Source organism: Mugil cephalus, chromosome 16, assembly GCF_022458985.1.
Source record: "Mugil cephalus isolate CIBA_MC_2020 chromosome 16, CIBA_Mcephalus_1.1, whole genome shotgun sequence".
In the NCBI taxonomy this organism is placed as follows: Eukaryota; Metazoa; Chordata; class Actinopteri; order Mugiliformes; family Mugilidae; genus Mugil; species Mugil cephalus.
The window spans coordinates 17,263,133-17,277,989 of record NC_061785.1 but is presented as its reverse complement, the minus strand read 5'-3'; the positions used below and the strand labels follow the sequence as shown (position 1 = coordinate 17,277,989).

The window sequence follows — 14,857 nt, the reverse complement described above, 5'->3', positions numbered from 1 at the left end:
ATATATATATATATATATATATTATATATATATATATAAAAACTTGAGCACTGATGAGTGTTTGAAGGCTTATAGTGAGGCTGAGGAGCTGTGGGGGTAAATGTGTGCTGTTGCTGGGAGCTGGCCGCTCTCTGTTTTTGTGAGTGTAACCTTGAAATGGGTATTATCTCAGAACCGTGAGGATAAGAGAGGCGTAGATTAACAGGCCAACATCATGGAGTTTTCACACTGCAAGAGTCCGATTAGATACTACAGGATGCAAGGCTGTTTGAGTTGGAGAGAGGCTGGACTGGGCTGAGGGGAAAATGTGCGTTAAAAGGAGCGAAAAATTCCGCTTTTCTTCTCAACGTTCCATTCTTGTCTTCTAGGATCACCGGAGCTGTGAGATTATACAGAGAGGAGGCAGCAGGATGAAGTCCAAAGGAAAGGCGGTGAAACCATCCAGGAGGACTTGGACTGACCCGGAGCCAGACCTAGAGGTGGACCTAGAACCGGACACGGAACCGGGCTCCAGCGAGCAGGAGGGCTCGGAGGCCTCGGTCCGGATCGGCGGCTCCTGGAGGGGCTCCCTGAGAAGCGGGAGCGGGAAGAGGCAAGGGGGAGGAGGGGGCGGAGGCCGGAGGCGGCGGCAGCACGGCTCCAGCACCAAAGAGCGGAGCATCCGGCGGCTGGAGAGCAACGAGCGGGAGCGCCAGCGCATGCACAAACTCAACAACGCCTTCCAGGCGCTGCGCGAGGCCATCCCGCACGTCAAGACCGACAAGAAGCTGTCCAAGATCGAGACACTGACCCTGGCTAAGAATTACATCAAGGCTTTGACCACCATCGTCCTGGACATGTCGGGGGCCTGCCTGCCCGCCGACGGCGTCCCTTCGGAGGCCAGCGCCGCCAAGCTGCTCCAGTGCTACCAGCAGCACCTGGAGGAGGAGGGGGAGGAAGGCCTCACCCAGTACCTCACCCACATGCAAAGCCTGAACCAGCATAGCTAGCAGCGAGACTTGGAGGTGGCTCGGAGGCCGAGAAGAGCCACCAAGAGGACGGCCTCCAAGGCGAAGAGACGTGTGGACGAGGGACGGCTCCAGCGGCGTCCGCATCCTGCACCGCTCTAGGATCCGTCCAGGCCTGTTCCAGATCATTGACCTTATACTATAAACCCACAGCAAGAGTTGGGTGGTGTAGAACTTGCCATTCATGCAAAATACGGAATGATTTGAGAGCCATGTGAGAGGCAGACACGTAGGCCGCAGCGAAAACCAAGAGGACCGTGGTCAAGAAAAGACTCCTCCGCCATGACACTCAGACAGAAACGAAGGGCTTATCTTCTGCCGTTCTCTCTCTACTTCTCACGTGCTACGGGTTCAAGTCGAAGAAGGGACTTGTTCTCTTTTGTGTTATCTCGAGATCTCCTTGTGTGTGTGTTTTTTTTTTTTTTTTTTTTGTTGAGAAACCTGCTGAGCGTAGCCTCTAGTCGTAACCGTCACCACCGGGGGAAGACAAGAAAGAGAGACAAGGCCTGAACATGGAAACATAGCAAGGGCCACGCGTCGGCCCGTTCGGTCGCGGAGACGATCGCTAGCACCATCTCGCCTCTTTCTGCAAGTCACAAGACGATGCCGTTTGCTTTTTTTGTGTGTTCGTTTGTGTGTGCGTGTTCCACTTGTCTTAAAAGTAGCATCAGGAGAAGAGAGAGGATTTGAGGAGTTTTCAATAAACACATTTATTTATTGACGGACTCTTTTTCTTTTGACCATGCACAGATGGACGTTGACAATGGTAACAGCGCTGACACTGATTATTCACAGGTAACACAGACACACATCTGCCATCCAGACCAATGCCTTCGTAAAACTCTCCACGTTAATATGGTGTAATTACAACAGCCATGAGAACACCGACACTATCACACCGCTATATTACAGATTTATAACAAAAATATAGTGTTTTTTTTAACTGCTCAGTCATTCTACTACCATCAGGATGAAGGAAGTAAATGCAAATGCAGCAAGCTCCTGAGAAAGGGGAAGGTCCAGACTTTTAACCACAAGACTTCTACAAGTAACCGACGCTTTCCCCTTATTCACAACCATTTACTAACCATTGCACATGCTCCGTGAAAGTATGATCTTTTTTAATTTATTTTAGAAAATAACGTTAGATTTCTCTTAATATTATATTTTATATATTTTGTACAAAGCAAGCAGCAAGCACCATGTCAATAAAGCCAGTGCAGACCTCGTCGGAGCTGCTACAATCCAAAGAAACCTCTTTGTTCCTTCTAGAAATGCAAACCCAGTCACTAAAAGAAACTACGGCTTCCAGTGACGTGGGTTTTAGAGTGTTTGCCTTGTTTTTATAAGCTGCTATAGTGCTTTCTTCTTGCCCTTTCACACGGGTTCCCTGGCTTGTTGAATGGAACAACCCCAACTCTCGGCTTCAAAGGTCATTAGGAACCAGCGGATGACACACAGATCTTTATATTTCTGAAGTATATGTTGTTGTTTTTTTTTTTTACAGCACTCTGTCACATCAGCAGACAAATGACATCAGCAGTGAAACATGGATAAAACAAGGGGTCTGTTCTGGGGTATATCATGACATGAATGACACACAGACATATCTGGATTCACATTTATCAGCCTTTCCCTGCAGGCTACATCACTTCTGTTCCATATAATACCAGTCCTGGTGCTGGTAGTTCAGCAGGTACGCAACAGTACATTCTTTACATTATTAAAAGAACAGAAAAACAACTTTTACCTTAGCCTCACCCTGACGTGGTGTTCTGTACACACAAGTTCACAGAAACAACAGATCTAGATGAATAAATATGAAATAAAGTGTAAGATCATGGAATTCAGTACAAGATATTTACACATAAATGCCCACAACAAGGAAATGAGTGATCAGTAAAATGAACGACCTAAAGGAAGTATTTAGACAGTGAGAGACACTTTCAGCATTTAACAGATGTTTCTGATTGTCCAGAAGTTCCGCGAGAGGATGCGAAGACTAAAAGTCTATCCGGAGTTTAAGTACCATTGACCTACATACAGTATGCGTGCGCACATGTGTGCGTCTAACATCCCACAGCGTTGCCGTTGGCCTCCGAGCTCCTGGCGGGGAGGGGGCTCCGAGGGGACGGGTCCGTTAGAGAGGGAAGACGGATGCGGGGCGGCTCCACGGAGTTCCCTCTCACTGTGATGTGGTCCCACCCGCCCTGAAAAACACAGAGGGGGGAAGATGTAAGCTCCTGGCCTGTCCGTTTGTTTGAGAGTAAACATATTTACAGCCCGGCGCTGAGCACTAAACAAACTCACCTGAGCGTTTGACTTCACTACGCTCAGACACGCCTCTTTAGAGTTTTATCTGGTGTAATTTGAACCTGGAGGTTTACAGGCGATTGTTGCTTCGTATTTCTTCAGTTGAGCGCCTAATATTTACATGACTGCTGTTATTTTAAGAGACAATGAGGAAGACATACGTTGGGCTGTTGATTCTGATTGTTGTGTTTGTGTGATGTTACGCCTTAAGCATATACAAAGACTTTTGTCTAATTATAATCAACGTACTGTGTCGGTTTCTGTGATTACTACGGGCTCTTCCTAGGTTTCCTTATTATAGTGGACCAAAACTCAAGCTGGGTAAGATATCTTTAAAAAATGCCTATATAAATACCTATAAACAGATATTTGGATATGAATGCAAATTGCTAAATCATCAGGTGATAGCTGATGGGGTCATTCACCAGATATTTGCTATTGCTGCAGCTTCACATTGAAAGTACTTAACGCAAGCAGACTTTTATTATGAAAAAGTCGCAGGAAATGCTGAAATATTCCTGGGATAATAAGAAGGGGCAGCTATAGTGAGCTGTTATATGAAGAGCTGCACGCCGTCAACTTCTCAAAGAGGCAACCATGACATTTCACTGTGCATCACATCACGGTACGATGTCATAAAGTTTGTTGCTTTACCCCGATGCCGTAATCCCACGACTGTCCTTTGGGCTCCATGGGTTGGACTCCGAGTCGATGGCACACTGTCCCACAGCTCAGACTGTGGCTGCCCTGAACCTTGTCTGCTATGATCCACACCTACAACCCCACAACAACATAATCACACACAAAACAACTAACGAGAATTCTTTTTAACCTTCAATTGTTCATTAAAGCGGCACCACGTCAAGTTTGAACTTCTAACTGGCTGCATAATAAAAGATTCAAAATGTAGCAGGAATGGTGCAGTTTTTTACATCCTGGTACTCACCTGGTCTAAAGGCCCCAAAGAGACTTTCCGCACGTTGTTAGAAATGTGTTCCCAGGAGGAGCCCTGAGGGTAGCTGGGGGTCACACCCTGTCTGTACCACAGGTTACCTGGACAGGAAATGGCCACGTCACACTGACATAAAGTCGCTCAAACACACAGCTGTTCGCCTGAGAACTTGTAAACACATAAAATATCATAAAGTCGAGCTGCAAACAGAAATGGAGCTGCTGTACCGTTTTCATCTACAGTGTAGACTGATGTCCTCCCCACAGACACCTGCTTCAGCTTCTGTTTGGCAGGAGAGGGGATGTGGTACCAACAGTCTCCTGCAGAGGGAGACACAACACACACACACACACATGCTGTTAAACTTCTGCGAAGGGTGAAAGCAATTCCTCCTCTGAGGCACAGCGAGCTTCTTCAGAATAGCTGAGTTTCTCCCACTGACCGGCTGGGCTCTGTGGTGACACGGATCCCCTGTAGAAGGCAGAGCCGTCCCTGGCGATGGCCCAAACCTGGCTGGCAGCGCCGATGGAGATGGATTTGAAAGGCTGGTCCGTTCCCACGTGGAGCCACGAGGATCCCTGAGAGAGAAGAGGAGGAAGTTTAGTTTTTATAAAAGTTTCTGTGCAAATTTATATACAACTCAGCACAAAATTAACAACACTGAGCATTTCTGGAGGTACTGCAGGGGAGGAAGGATCAAAAATCTTTGGTTGATTAGACTTTTGCTACATATTTAGTTTTTTCCAAAATGGCCAAATGAAGACTGGGACAGTTAAGTGCAATATTATACGAGAGTATTGAAATGACAGGTGCCAAACCAGTATCTAGCTGAACATGATTAAAGACTCACAGCAGGAGTCAGGGCGGTGACTCCCAGTCGGCAGAGCACGTCTCCCTTGTTGCTGATCGCCCACAGAGGAACCACGTCCACGCCGCTCTGAGCCGTACACGGCAGGATGGTCACGTCACTCAGCGGGATGGGTGGAACTTCTTGCCAAGGTCCTGTCGTGCTCAATTTACACTTCCTGCATGGGAGGAACAATCACAACGCTCGCTTAAGTGTCCTGAGGAAGGAGTTTAGTGAATTCAGATCGAGCGCACAGAACAATATAACAGCTTCTGTTTCCTGTTTTAAGGCTTGTCTGACAGCAGAGATAAGTGGTGATACTATTTTAAATGTAGACTATTGATATTTTATGGGAGTCTTGTTCTAGGTGGCTGATACACATTTAACCTCTGACCCCTGTGAGTGCTTTTAACGCCTCTCTGCACCTTCAAACCATGAGTGTGACGACCATCACACCATCTACTGCAGGGGCGCAGCTTAAAGACTTCTGACGAATAGAAATCTCCTGTCGCTTCACGTTGTTAATTATTGACCACTGACGAATCAACAACTGTATTTTCACTCTCACTCGACTGCCGCCACCAACTGACATACACACAAACAAACAAAAACTGTAAATGTCAAGCATACTGGCTACTTTCAGACCACTGTGTGCCTGCTGAGCAAATATTGCAGATACTAATATGCCAGTGCTGCTTTTTATAGTACCTGGCCCATCGCCTGCGGCGCACAAAGTCCTTCATGGTTTTATAGCCGTGATAAGACCTGTGAGGAGACGAGGAGGGAGGGGGGGGGGGGGCGGAAGTGAAAGAGTTAATTACAGGAATAAAGAGACGAAATAATCGTTTGAACCAACTGATGCGGCAGGTGGGTTTGAAACTCACGCTGGGAAGTCGGCTGCGTACTGCCAGCCCTCTCTGTCTGTGCCTCCGGAGACGCTGTAGTCGACGGCCCAGTCTGACACCTGAACGAGCACGGGAAGTGAAACGATATGAGAATAAATTCGAATCGTGTCCGAACCACTACCGACCAGAATGGAGTGACGGTGGTTGAATCTAAATGCATCACATGACGAGTTTCAGATCCCCAAACTGGATATTTCTCAGTGTGTGTGTGTGTGTGGCGCTCCTCACCCATGTCCACTGAGGGGAGGGAGGTTTTGTATTCGTTTTTGTGCACTCGTGCAGTCCTGACGCATCGCTCCACATGAAGCGGTCCGTTGGCAGACCTCTGAAACAAAGTAAACCAACCTTAAATGAGTGGGAAATGTTAATACAAAACTAGTCAGCTGAAGGTGTTGGTAACAGTCACATCACAGTGTAACGGTAAAGGCTGTTCTTTAAGATCCAGCTGCTGTGTAAAATCAAGTAATCACTACATCTCACCACGGATAGATGAGTGTAACGCTGACTGAGGACAGTACCTGTTGGTGTAGCCGGTGACAGGGTTCCACCTCTGGTTCTCGTAGATGTAGACGCTCTTCACGTCCGTCTGCGTGTAAATGTTGTCCGTGCTGCTGGCCAGCCCCTGGATGAAGCCTCCTCCGTAGCCTCCGGTGTTAACCCAGGCCGTGTGGTCATAGCCAATCCCCCACACCACCCCAACACTGTTGCATTCCACCATGCGCAAGTGACCCCCGACCTGCCTCCAGAACCTGCAAAACAAAAGGAAACTCCTCATATTTCAGATCAAAAGGTTAGCATCATCTTCTTCCTCCAGGAGCAGCAGCGTCTTGGTTGTTCTTACATCTGGTCGCAGGGTGTGGGGTAAGGCGTGGCTTCTAGGGCAGGGGAGGGCTCGCTGACGAAGATGTCTCCTCTGCAGGTGACGGACCAGATGGCCTGTTTGGAGGGAGGACCCTGGATCCCCCTGGAGTCACAGCATGACACACTCAACAGTGCCAGCTGGAGAGCGACAGGGAATGAGATTTAGAAGAATGAGATTATAAGTGGCAGAGAGATGAACAGATAAATGGTAAAGACAGTGAAATATGTGCTAATCTTATGAAAATTTAAATATATTGTTTGTCTCGTTCGGACTATTTTGATCAATAGTAACACACGGCCTGGAGAAGGTCCGCGACTTTTGGCACAGACAACATGTTCAGAGATTCACCAGGGGGATTCGATAGCAAATACACGGCACAAACTTTGTCGATTTGTGGTTTTTCTCCTCACATACGCACCCAATCATGCATTTCCAGCTCTGTGGCGGCGGCCACTCTAATCGGCCACCTTTGCTTTGTCCGCTCGGGGGTGTAGATGGCAAAAGTGTGTTTGGAGTCATTCAGCACAGGAACCAGGATGGTCACTTCGTTGATGAAGGCATGCAGATACTGGAGGGAGTGGAAGCAAGGAGGAAATCGGAGGAAATTGTAGATAGAAAGTTAAAAAAAAGATTCTGCTTTGAGGTTATGTGGCAGCCAGTACAGAAAATACAGCACGGACAGAGACGAGACACAGAAGATTTCACTGAATGTGGAGAATTAAAGAAGTTCATCGCTGGAAATCTGGGTCAAACATGCCATTAAAGTCTGAAAATAACTTAATCTGCAAGCAAGAGTGGTTGCAAATGATTGAAAAAGCATTCACTAGTATTGACGTCTGCGGAAAGAACGTTAATAAAATCCAATGTGACAGTGCATTAACAGCTAAAGCAAGGCACAGCTATATGTCAACATTCTATTTCTATCATGAAACCACACACGCTCACCTTCTTCTCCTCGTAGTGGTTGTAATAGATGAACAGGATGCCGTCCTTGTTGCCCTCTGGTCCTGAGAACTGCTCAAAGGCAAAATGGACATCTATCCACTTGTGCGGCTTCCAGTCCCTCCACCACTGCATGGTCCCCTTCTTCACCCAAACAGACTGCAACAGGAGCATGTGCACAAGTAAAGGAATGAAAGGACACCTTAATGCATAGGTTTTCAACACACACTTTTTATATACCGCCCCATAAAGAACACATATAGTAGGTAGGGGGTCCCTACTTCGTCTCTACATCAGTTTAGGGGTCTTGACCTGAAAAATGTTGAAGACCTTAATGAATGAAACAGATGGAAAGAGAAAGCGATCCTATACCACTTGTACCTGTTCTATGGCTTGTTCGTAGTGTCGGAAATTATCCATCTCTCTCTTGCTCCTTTCACTGAGCTGCTCAAAGATCTGTTTCCGCCACGCTGCCGTCTGGGCCGGAGTGACTGACAGACTCATGGACTGGACCGACTGGACCAAAGCTGGATTAAAAAAGCGTAGAAACACCATTAGTCAACATCATCTCAGGTTTTCTGCAGACGGAATCAACCGAGCTACCCCCCGACTAACACGTCACGTGAGCAGTCACTCCTCCGTGTGTTCTGCAACTTGATTAAATTAAATAACGTGTGGAATGACGTCCCTCTTTTACCTCCAGAACTGCCACTAACTCAATTCAAAGCTGATAAAACCTAAGCGTCCAACAGATTCCTGGAGAGCTCCCTCCACAAACTTACACGAAGCGTTCAAGGAGGAGTTAAACCAGTTGAGTTGGGAGTGACTGTCCACCGAGCAACCTCCTCCACTGACCCACGCCCACAGGGGGCGCTCATCTGCCCCGTACGGGTCCTCCATTGCGAGGGTGTAGGTGGCCACTGACGACAAGCTGCAGGTGTCTACCGAGTCCAGCACCGTTCCGGCCTGAGCCTGTTGGCTCTGCGCCTCCTCCAGATCCACGTTGCTCCACTGCGGATCAAGAGGACCTCCTGACTGGCTGGGGGAAAGAGCGGCAGCGGCCGAGGGAACACTGAGCTCCCCTTCACCGGCGAGGCTCTCCTCTTCCAGGACGGCGGGAGCGGCGGACCCAGCCGCCCTCGAGGCCTTCCCGGGTTCTCGGTCGGAGACGAGCTCGGAGATGAAGCTGTCGCTGGTGACCTTGGGGATGCGGGCTTTGGGAGCTTCGGCGGGCGGGTCGGAGGAGCCGTCCGCGGGAGCGTCGGCGAACGACTGCGGGGAGGCGGAGGCGACAACGCAGCCGGGTCCATCCGCAGGTCCCTTTTCTCCGTCGGATTCCAAATCACTCACCGATGACTGAGCACGCACCTCACCGCAGAAAAAACATCCAGCACTGAGAAACAAGAGGAAAGGGATCAGATTTATATTCTTATTTCGGTATAAGACCAGTGAGAGCGTCTACATCTGAGTGTGTTATCCACCTCTGCAGGCTGTTGGCACTCGCGCTGGAGTGCGATCGGTCTCCGTCTCGGGGAACGCTGATCGCCTTCCAGGTTTTCCCGCTCAGCTCGCTGGAGGTCACGCCCTGCCTGAAGTACACGGCCCGGTCCTCACAGCTAATAGCCCACACCTACACGCACACACAGCAAGACTTTCAGAAAACCTCAACGTGACAGTTTGAGGGCAGGACGCTGTCGGATGCAGCCAGATCATCACCTGGTCGTTCAGTCCCACGTTGATCATGATCATTTCTCCAACCATGCTGATCCAGCCAGAGCCGCAGGGGTTGTGGGAGTTCACGCCGCGCCTGAACCACACCTGGGAAAGCAGGAGAGCAGGAGAGCGTTCGATAAGTTCGATTTCTACTCGAGCCCTTCCACAGACTGTTTAACTTAAAGTCAACAGCTCAAACTTAAAAAACTACGGTTAATACCTACCTAAATCTGGACATAGTTTACCAGAGTTGTCTGTTCCTCTTTGCTATGGCAGGCCTCTTGTTTACCACATGGTATCAGTCTAATGAGTCATCCCAAGACAAACCTACACTATATAATATTGTGCACAGGCCTATAGAGACAATGAAATCCCTTTTTACAGTTTTGTTTTAGTATCTGGATTTTCAACCCGTACATAAATATAAAGAATAATGAAAGCATAAAATCTAAACTAGAAACTAAACTAAAAACTGAAGTAACTGTAGAGGGAGTCTATAGTACTTTATGCACAGGTATGCAACACATACACCGATCAGCCACAACATTAAAACCCGCTGACCTGTGACGTGAACACTGACGATCCCAGTGGGATGTAATGTTTTTCTGAAAAACTGCATTTATGTGGGTGTTACTTTGATGTGTACGGCCACCTGAAAGTCACTGTAGACAAAGTACATCACTAACAGTAACCGCGAGAGGGTGATCTGTTGCCACGCATTCCCCAGGAAATAAGATGCGCCTGACCAAGAAAATGTAATCAGACCAGACCTCCTTCTTGTTACAGCAGCCAGTCTGTTAGACCGGACCACTTCAGAATAAAATGTTCACCATAAGAACACGATAACTAGTGCGATTCACTTACTTACGTTGGTCATTATGTTATGACTGATCGGTGTAAATTTAACTTCAATTTATCGAGGTAATACATCTGGCAACGGTTCAACTTTACATTACAGCAGCTGTACAGTTAATTTATCATCAATTCAATAATATTCAGCACTTTCTTACTTTGTTATCCTTGGTTACAGCCCAGACAACGCTGTCACCCACAGCTACATGTATAGCTCCCACGTCAGGGCTAGGAGACTCTACCAACGCCCAGGAGGTACCTGCACGTCAGCAAACGTTACCGTCAATGCAGACAATCAGCTCAATCACACACACTAAACACACCAGTGAGCTGCGTGCGTACCTTTGGGGCAGTCTCTGCTGATGCCCTCCCTGACAATGAGCTGCCCCTCCCACAGCACGGCCCAGACCAGGTCCCCCGGGCCGCAGCTGATCTGGACTACTTCCCCTGGGAGAGGCACCTCCTCCCAAAAGGTGCCCTCGGGGTTGTGGTGATAGATTCCCTCTCTGAACCACACCTGAACGGGGAGAAGAGGAGGGTTAGACGATCAGGGGGAATGAAAATGCAGCTGTTTATCTGTTGGGATGAGAGAACATCACATTTTCAGAGTTCGGCTGGGTATACTAGGCTCCATTAGGTGAGACTGATGTACAGTGTTACATAATTCATAAGTATGAAATGTTACATTTGAAATAGGACAGGTTTCACATCAAACAAACTTTACCTGCACACATTTTATTTCAATTATATTTGCTTTCATTGTTGTTTTGCTTCTGCCGATGTTACTGTATAGTTATATATACAGTACATACTGATCTGAACACTGTATGCTCTTCTGCTGTGGCAAACAGCTGAAAGCGTGTGACAGTGTGCATGAGACGGCAGTCAAATTCAGACTCAATTTGTGCAAGTTGCAAAACATGACTACTATTCAGGTGCGCGTGTGTGTGTGTGTGTAACAGCACCTTCCCCTGCAGAGACACGGCCCAGAGCGACAGCCGGCCCCTGGGCTCCTCGTTGATCTCCCAGCCTCCACAGGTGATGTCGCTGAAGGGGTCTGGTAGAGTGGTCTGCTGTGAGGGGATCTGCGCGCACACACGGGAAGAGCGGCGGAGGTTAACAAACTGAAGAACACACCTACCCGCACCTCACTCCTTATAATATGACACCCACCTTAGCCCAGGTGTCCATGGCTTTGTACCTCCTGTAGCGGAGCCATCGCCTGCGACGGACGCAGGAGTTCCACTTCTTGTCTTTGGTGTAGGTGGCGGGGAAATCGATGGCATAGTTCCAACCCTGCAATAAACAGACAACACACCTCAATTAAAGCCACGGTAGGACGGACGGGAGGAAAACAAAAAAACAAAAAAAAACACTCACCCCCTTTTCAGTGGGCTCGCCCTCGAAGTTTTCATCCACGTACCAGTCGGCCTCCCACTCCCAGCTGCTGGAGGGAAGCTGGAAGCTGTCCAGAGGTTGGTGCTGCAGACCCGTGACATCGCTCCACTGCCAGCGGTCGCTCGGGAGCAGACGCTCTGAGAAGCCATCAACGGGATTCCAGCGCTGACGCAGGCAGAGACAGAGACGTCGTGTTAAGCTGGCTACAGCACATTTTCCTGACAGATCTCTGCTGAGGTCTGCCGAGGTTCACCGAAGGTGTCTTAAAACACGTGAACCTTTCACAGGCTCCTTGATAATAACATGTTTGATATTCAGGAGTTCAAATCTGAAGGAGCACTTATACCGTGGCCCATGAGAGAAAAGACTCTCTGAAGGACACAGAGCAGCCGATGGTGAAGTCAAGCAACACTCGACACGCTCTTGACCTCTAAGCCGACTTCGCCTGGTACACTAGTGTTGACAGATATTAAACCTCACCGTTAAACTGCACCTCCACTCCAATAACAGAAAACTTTCACAAACCATTTCTCATCCACAGACGTTTTTCTTTCACCACAGGGGACATTTCAATATGTCGCTTTACCGCATTCTCAGTTTTGGTCACATCTGCTTCCCCGCGTGATCACTTGAGATCACATGAGGGAGTGTTTTCCTTCCTGATTGTTCCCCTTAACGTAAAAGTTTAAAGTAGTTTCAGATTAGAGAGCATCTGAACATCTCGATCCAGGGGCTTTTCCTTCAAAACTCACCGTGATAACATATTTACTGGCAAAAAGCACCTTTGGTTGGAAGTCACAAAAGCGACCACAACGCTGACCTGATGCACCTGACCTGACACTGCCGTATGACGGCGTTTTTAAAGGTCGGGTGCATTTCACACGCAAGGAGAATGAATGAAGCCTGTGTTTCTGTCACTGCATGTGCAATTTTTACTTAAAACAGGTACAGTGAGGAAACACACAGCTGTCTGGGTCAGCAGGTTGCTACAGAGGAAGTGCTCTATGAATACGCTTTACTTCCATTTTCAGTTCACTCAATGGGGAACTTGGGAGTTTTCAGTTTTACTTGTGCAAGGAATAAAAGGCCGTTCCCACACAAGTAACAGGCTTACAAGTTGAATGAAGTGATAAAAAAAAAATACTGCGGCTTTTTTGAAATTTCTTTTTCTCCTAATTTTTTGTCTGAAGCAAACGCTCCCTAAAGAGGTGCAAGCGCAAAGAGACCCACTTGGTTCTCGTAGGTCTCCTCCTGGTAGCGGACGGGCAGGTCGGAAGCGTGGACATTCAGGTAGATGCTGTTGTCGCAGGCGATGCCCCAGCAGCACTGCTGGGCCGACGCCACCCGTTTGAACTCCAAGTGGGCGTCGCGACACTGCTCCCACTGCTGCCCTGCTGTGGACAGGCTGTAGACCCGCCCGTACACATCCACCGCCCAGAGCAGGGAGACGGGCATGGCTGCACCTGGAATCTGAGGAGGAGGAGGAAGAGAGTGGATTAAATAAAATCAATCAGATTTTGATGTATTTTATATTAAGGCGGTAATAACAGCTGAGAAAGCATGGGCATGCCCCTCTACGCTCACAGACCATTTGTAGCAAGATCAATGAATATGAGCACAGAGAGCGCTAGGGGTAAAGCACAGAGGTGATAAGCTCAAAGTCTTGGCCGTTTATCTCACAGTGATCAAGTCAAGTTGTACGTACTGATGGAACCATAAACTCTGGCGTGTACAGAGGAATCCCTGACGAATCCTCTTATTTTGCTGCGTAAAAAAAATCAAAGCCTTAAAACAGAGCGCTGACCTCAGTTGTGTGTCGTCAGATCGTCAGAGCTCGAGAGCAGACGAACTGAAAGCTCTGCTTGCCAGGAGGGAACTTTCATCACAATCACACTTTCTTTCACATCGACGGGTGCGTTTGCACTGCTCAGCTGGGCAACACACCGCGCCGGGATGCACTACGGGAAGACAACGAGACAACCTTTGGCCCTGCCGCTCATGTGACATGCACCATCTACCTGAGCACTGTCACAGAACAGGCAAGAAACGGCAGAAACCAAATGGCCTCTTTCAGCATGATAATGCACAAAAAAACAAAGCAACAATGGTTTAGGACTAGCTGGAACCCAACAACAAGTTCAAGGTGTTGAGGGCAGGGCAAAAGAGCCAGACACGTGGGGGTCCCACCACTTAATAGGGAGGAGTTAAAGAATCTGCTAACATCCGGATACCACCACACAGATCAGAGACCTGGTAGAGTTCCTGCCCTTCATGGGTCAGGGCTGTTAAGGTGGCAAAAGGAGGACCTACCAAGTATTATGTAGGTGGTTCATAGTGATGCATGTGTGCCAAGATATCTCCATAGACAGATACTAGACAGGGATGCAAGAGCTGCACATAATAATAATAATAATAATAATAATAATAATAATAATAATAATAACATTAATTTTCTCACACCACTGATATTACCATGAGGTTACTGACACAACGTCTACACCCTGAACCCAGTCTCCTTCATAGTACTGAAGGATGAGCAGACAGAAAAGGCAGTGAATCTCGCTGTGTTCATTTAAGGACATATAGTAACCTGCAAGGAGGTGTGTCCTCTGTCACCTACATATAACACACTGTACATTCAACACAATACTCAAAAAGGCCTACATACACCCTGAAAGCCGCATACAACCACGACGCTACAAAAAAAAAAAAACAAACAAACAAAAAAAGATACACAGGAACGTAATTTGCAACGTGACGCTTGTATATTCATTGTGTCAAATGAGCCGACCCTAGCTTTAGGCTTTAACGACAACACTTAGCTTGCTTTTGGTTCAGGCTTACAGGCTTAGCCCTCTACAAATAGCAAATTAACAGAGTTCAAACACACCCACCTGGAGCCTCCTCTCATTAAGCGTCAACGGGCCCTGGTGGGACGTCTCCGCCGTTCATCCAAGCAGGCGGCGGCCGGGGATGGATGGACGGCCGCCTAAATCATGGTGTGTAAGGTGACTGTTGATATTCTCACCATAATTTCTCTCCTGAGTGAAACAGGAAGTGCTGCTC

General features: G+C 48.0%; 2 protein-coding genes across 3 annotated transcripts in view; one reads left to right on the top strand and one right to left on the bottom strand.

The window, feature by feature from the left end:
• Window positions 1-1,728, top strand: part of bhlha15 (basic helix-loop-helix family, member a15) — a 15,891-nt gene extending 14,163 nt beyond the window's left edge. For both annotated transcript variants that reach the window (XM_047609109.1, XM_047609108.1), the window contains one exon: window positions 369-1,728. In XM_047609109.1, the coding sequence (XP_047465065.1) occupies window positions 411-989 (579 nt within the window). In that variant the 5' untranslated portion in view covers window positions 369-410 and the 3' untranslated portion in view covers window positions 990-1,728. The remainder of the gene's footprint in view (window positions 1-368) is intronic.
• Window positions 1,693-14,857, bottom strand: tecpr1a (tectonin beta-propeller repeat containing 1a). Its single transcript, XM_047609106.1, has 24 exons — window positions 14,686-14,857; window positions 13,022-13,261; window positions 11,774-11,956; window positions 11,567-11,689; window positions 11,359-11,478; window positions 10,736-10,910; window positions 10,552-10,652; window positions 9,545-9,646; window positions 9,310-9,458; window positions 8,611-9,221; window positions 8,210-8,355; window positions 7,832-7,987; window positions 7,305-7,454; window positions 6,866-7,023; window positions 6,543-6,773; window positions 6,253-6,349; window positions 6,004-6,083; window positions 5,828-5,884; window positions 5,123-5,297; window positions 4,715-4,850; window positions 4,500-4,592; window positions 4,267-4,373; window positions 3,975-4,094; window positions 1,693-3,217 (listed from the first exon to the last, which is right to left on the bottom strand). The coding sequence occupies exons 2-24, from the start codon at window positions 13,244-13,246 to the stop codon at window positions 3,077-3,079; spliced, it is 3,636 nt and encodes a 1,211-aa protein (XP_047465062.1). The 5' UTR covers window positions 13,247-13,261; window positions 14,686-14,857; the 3' UTR covers window positions 1,693-3,076.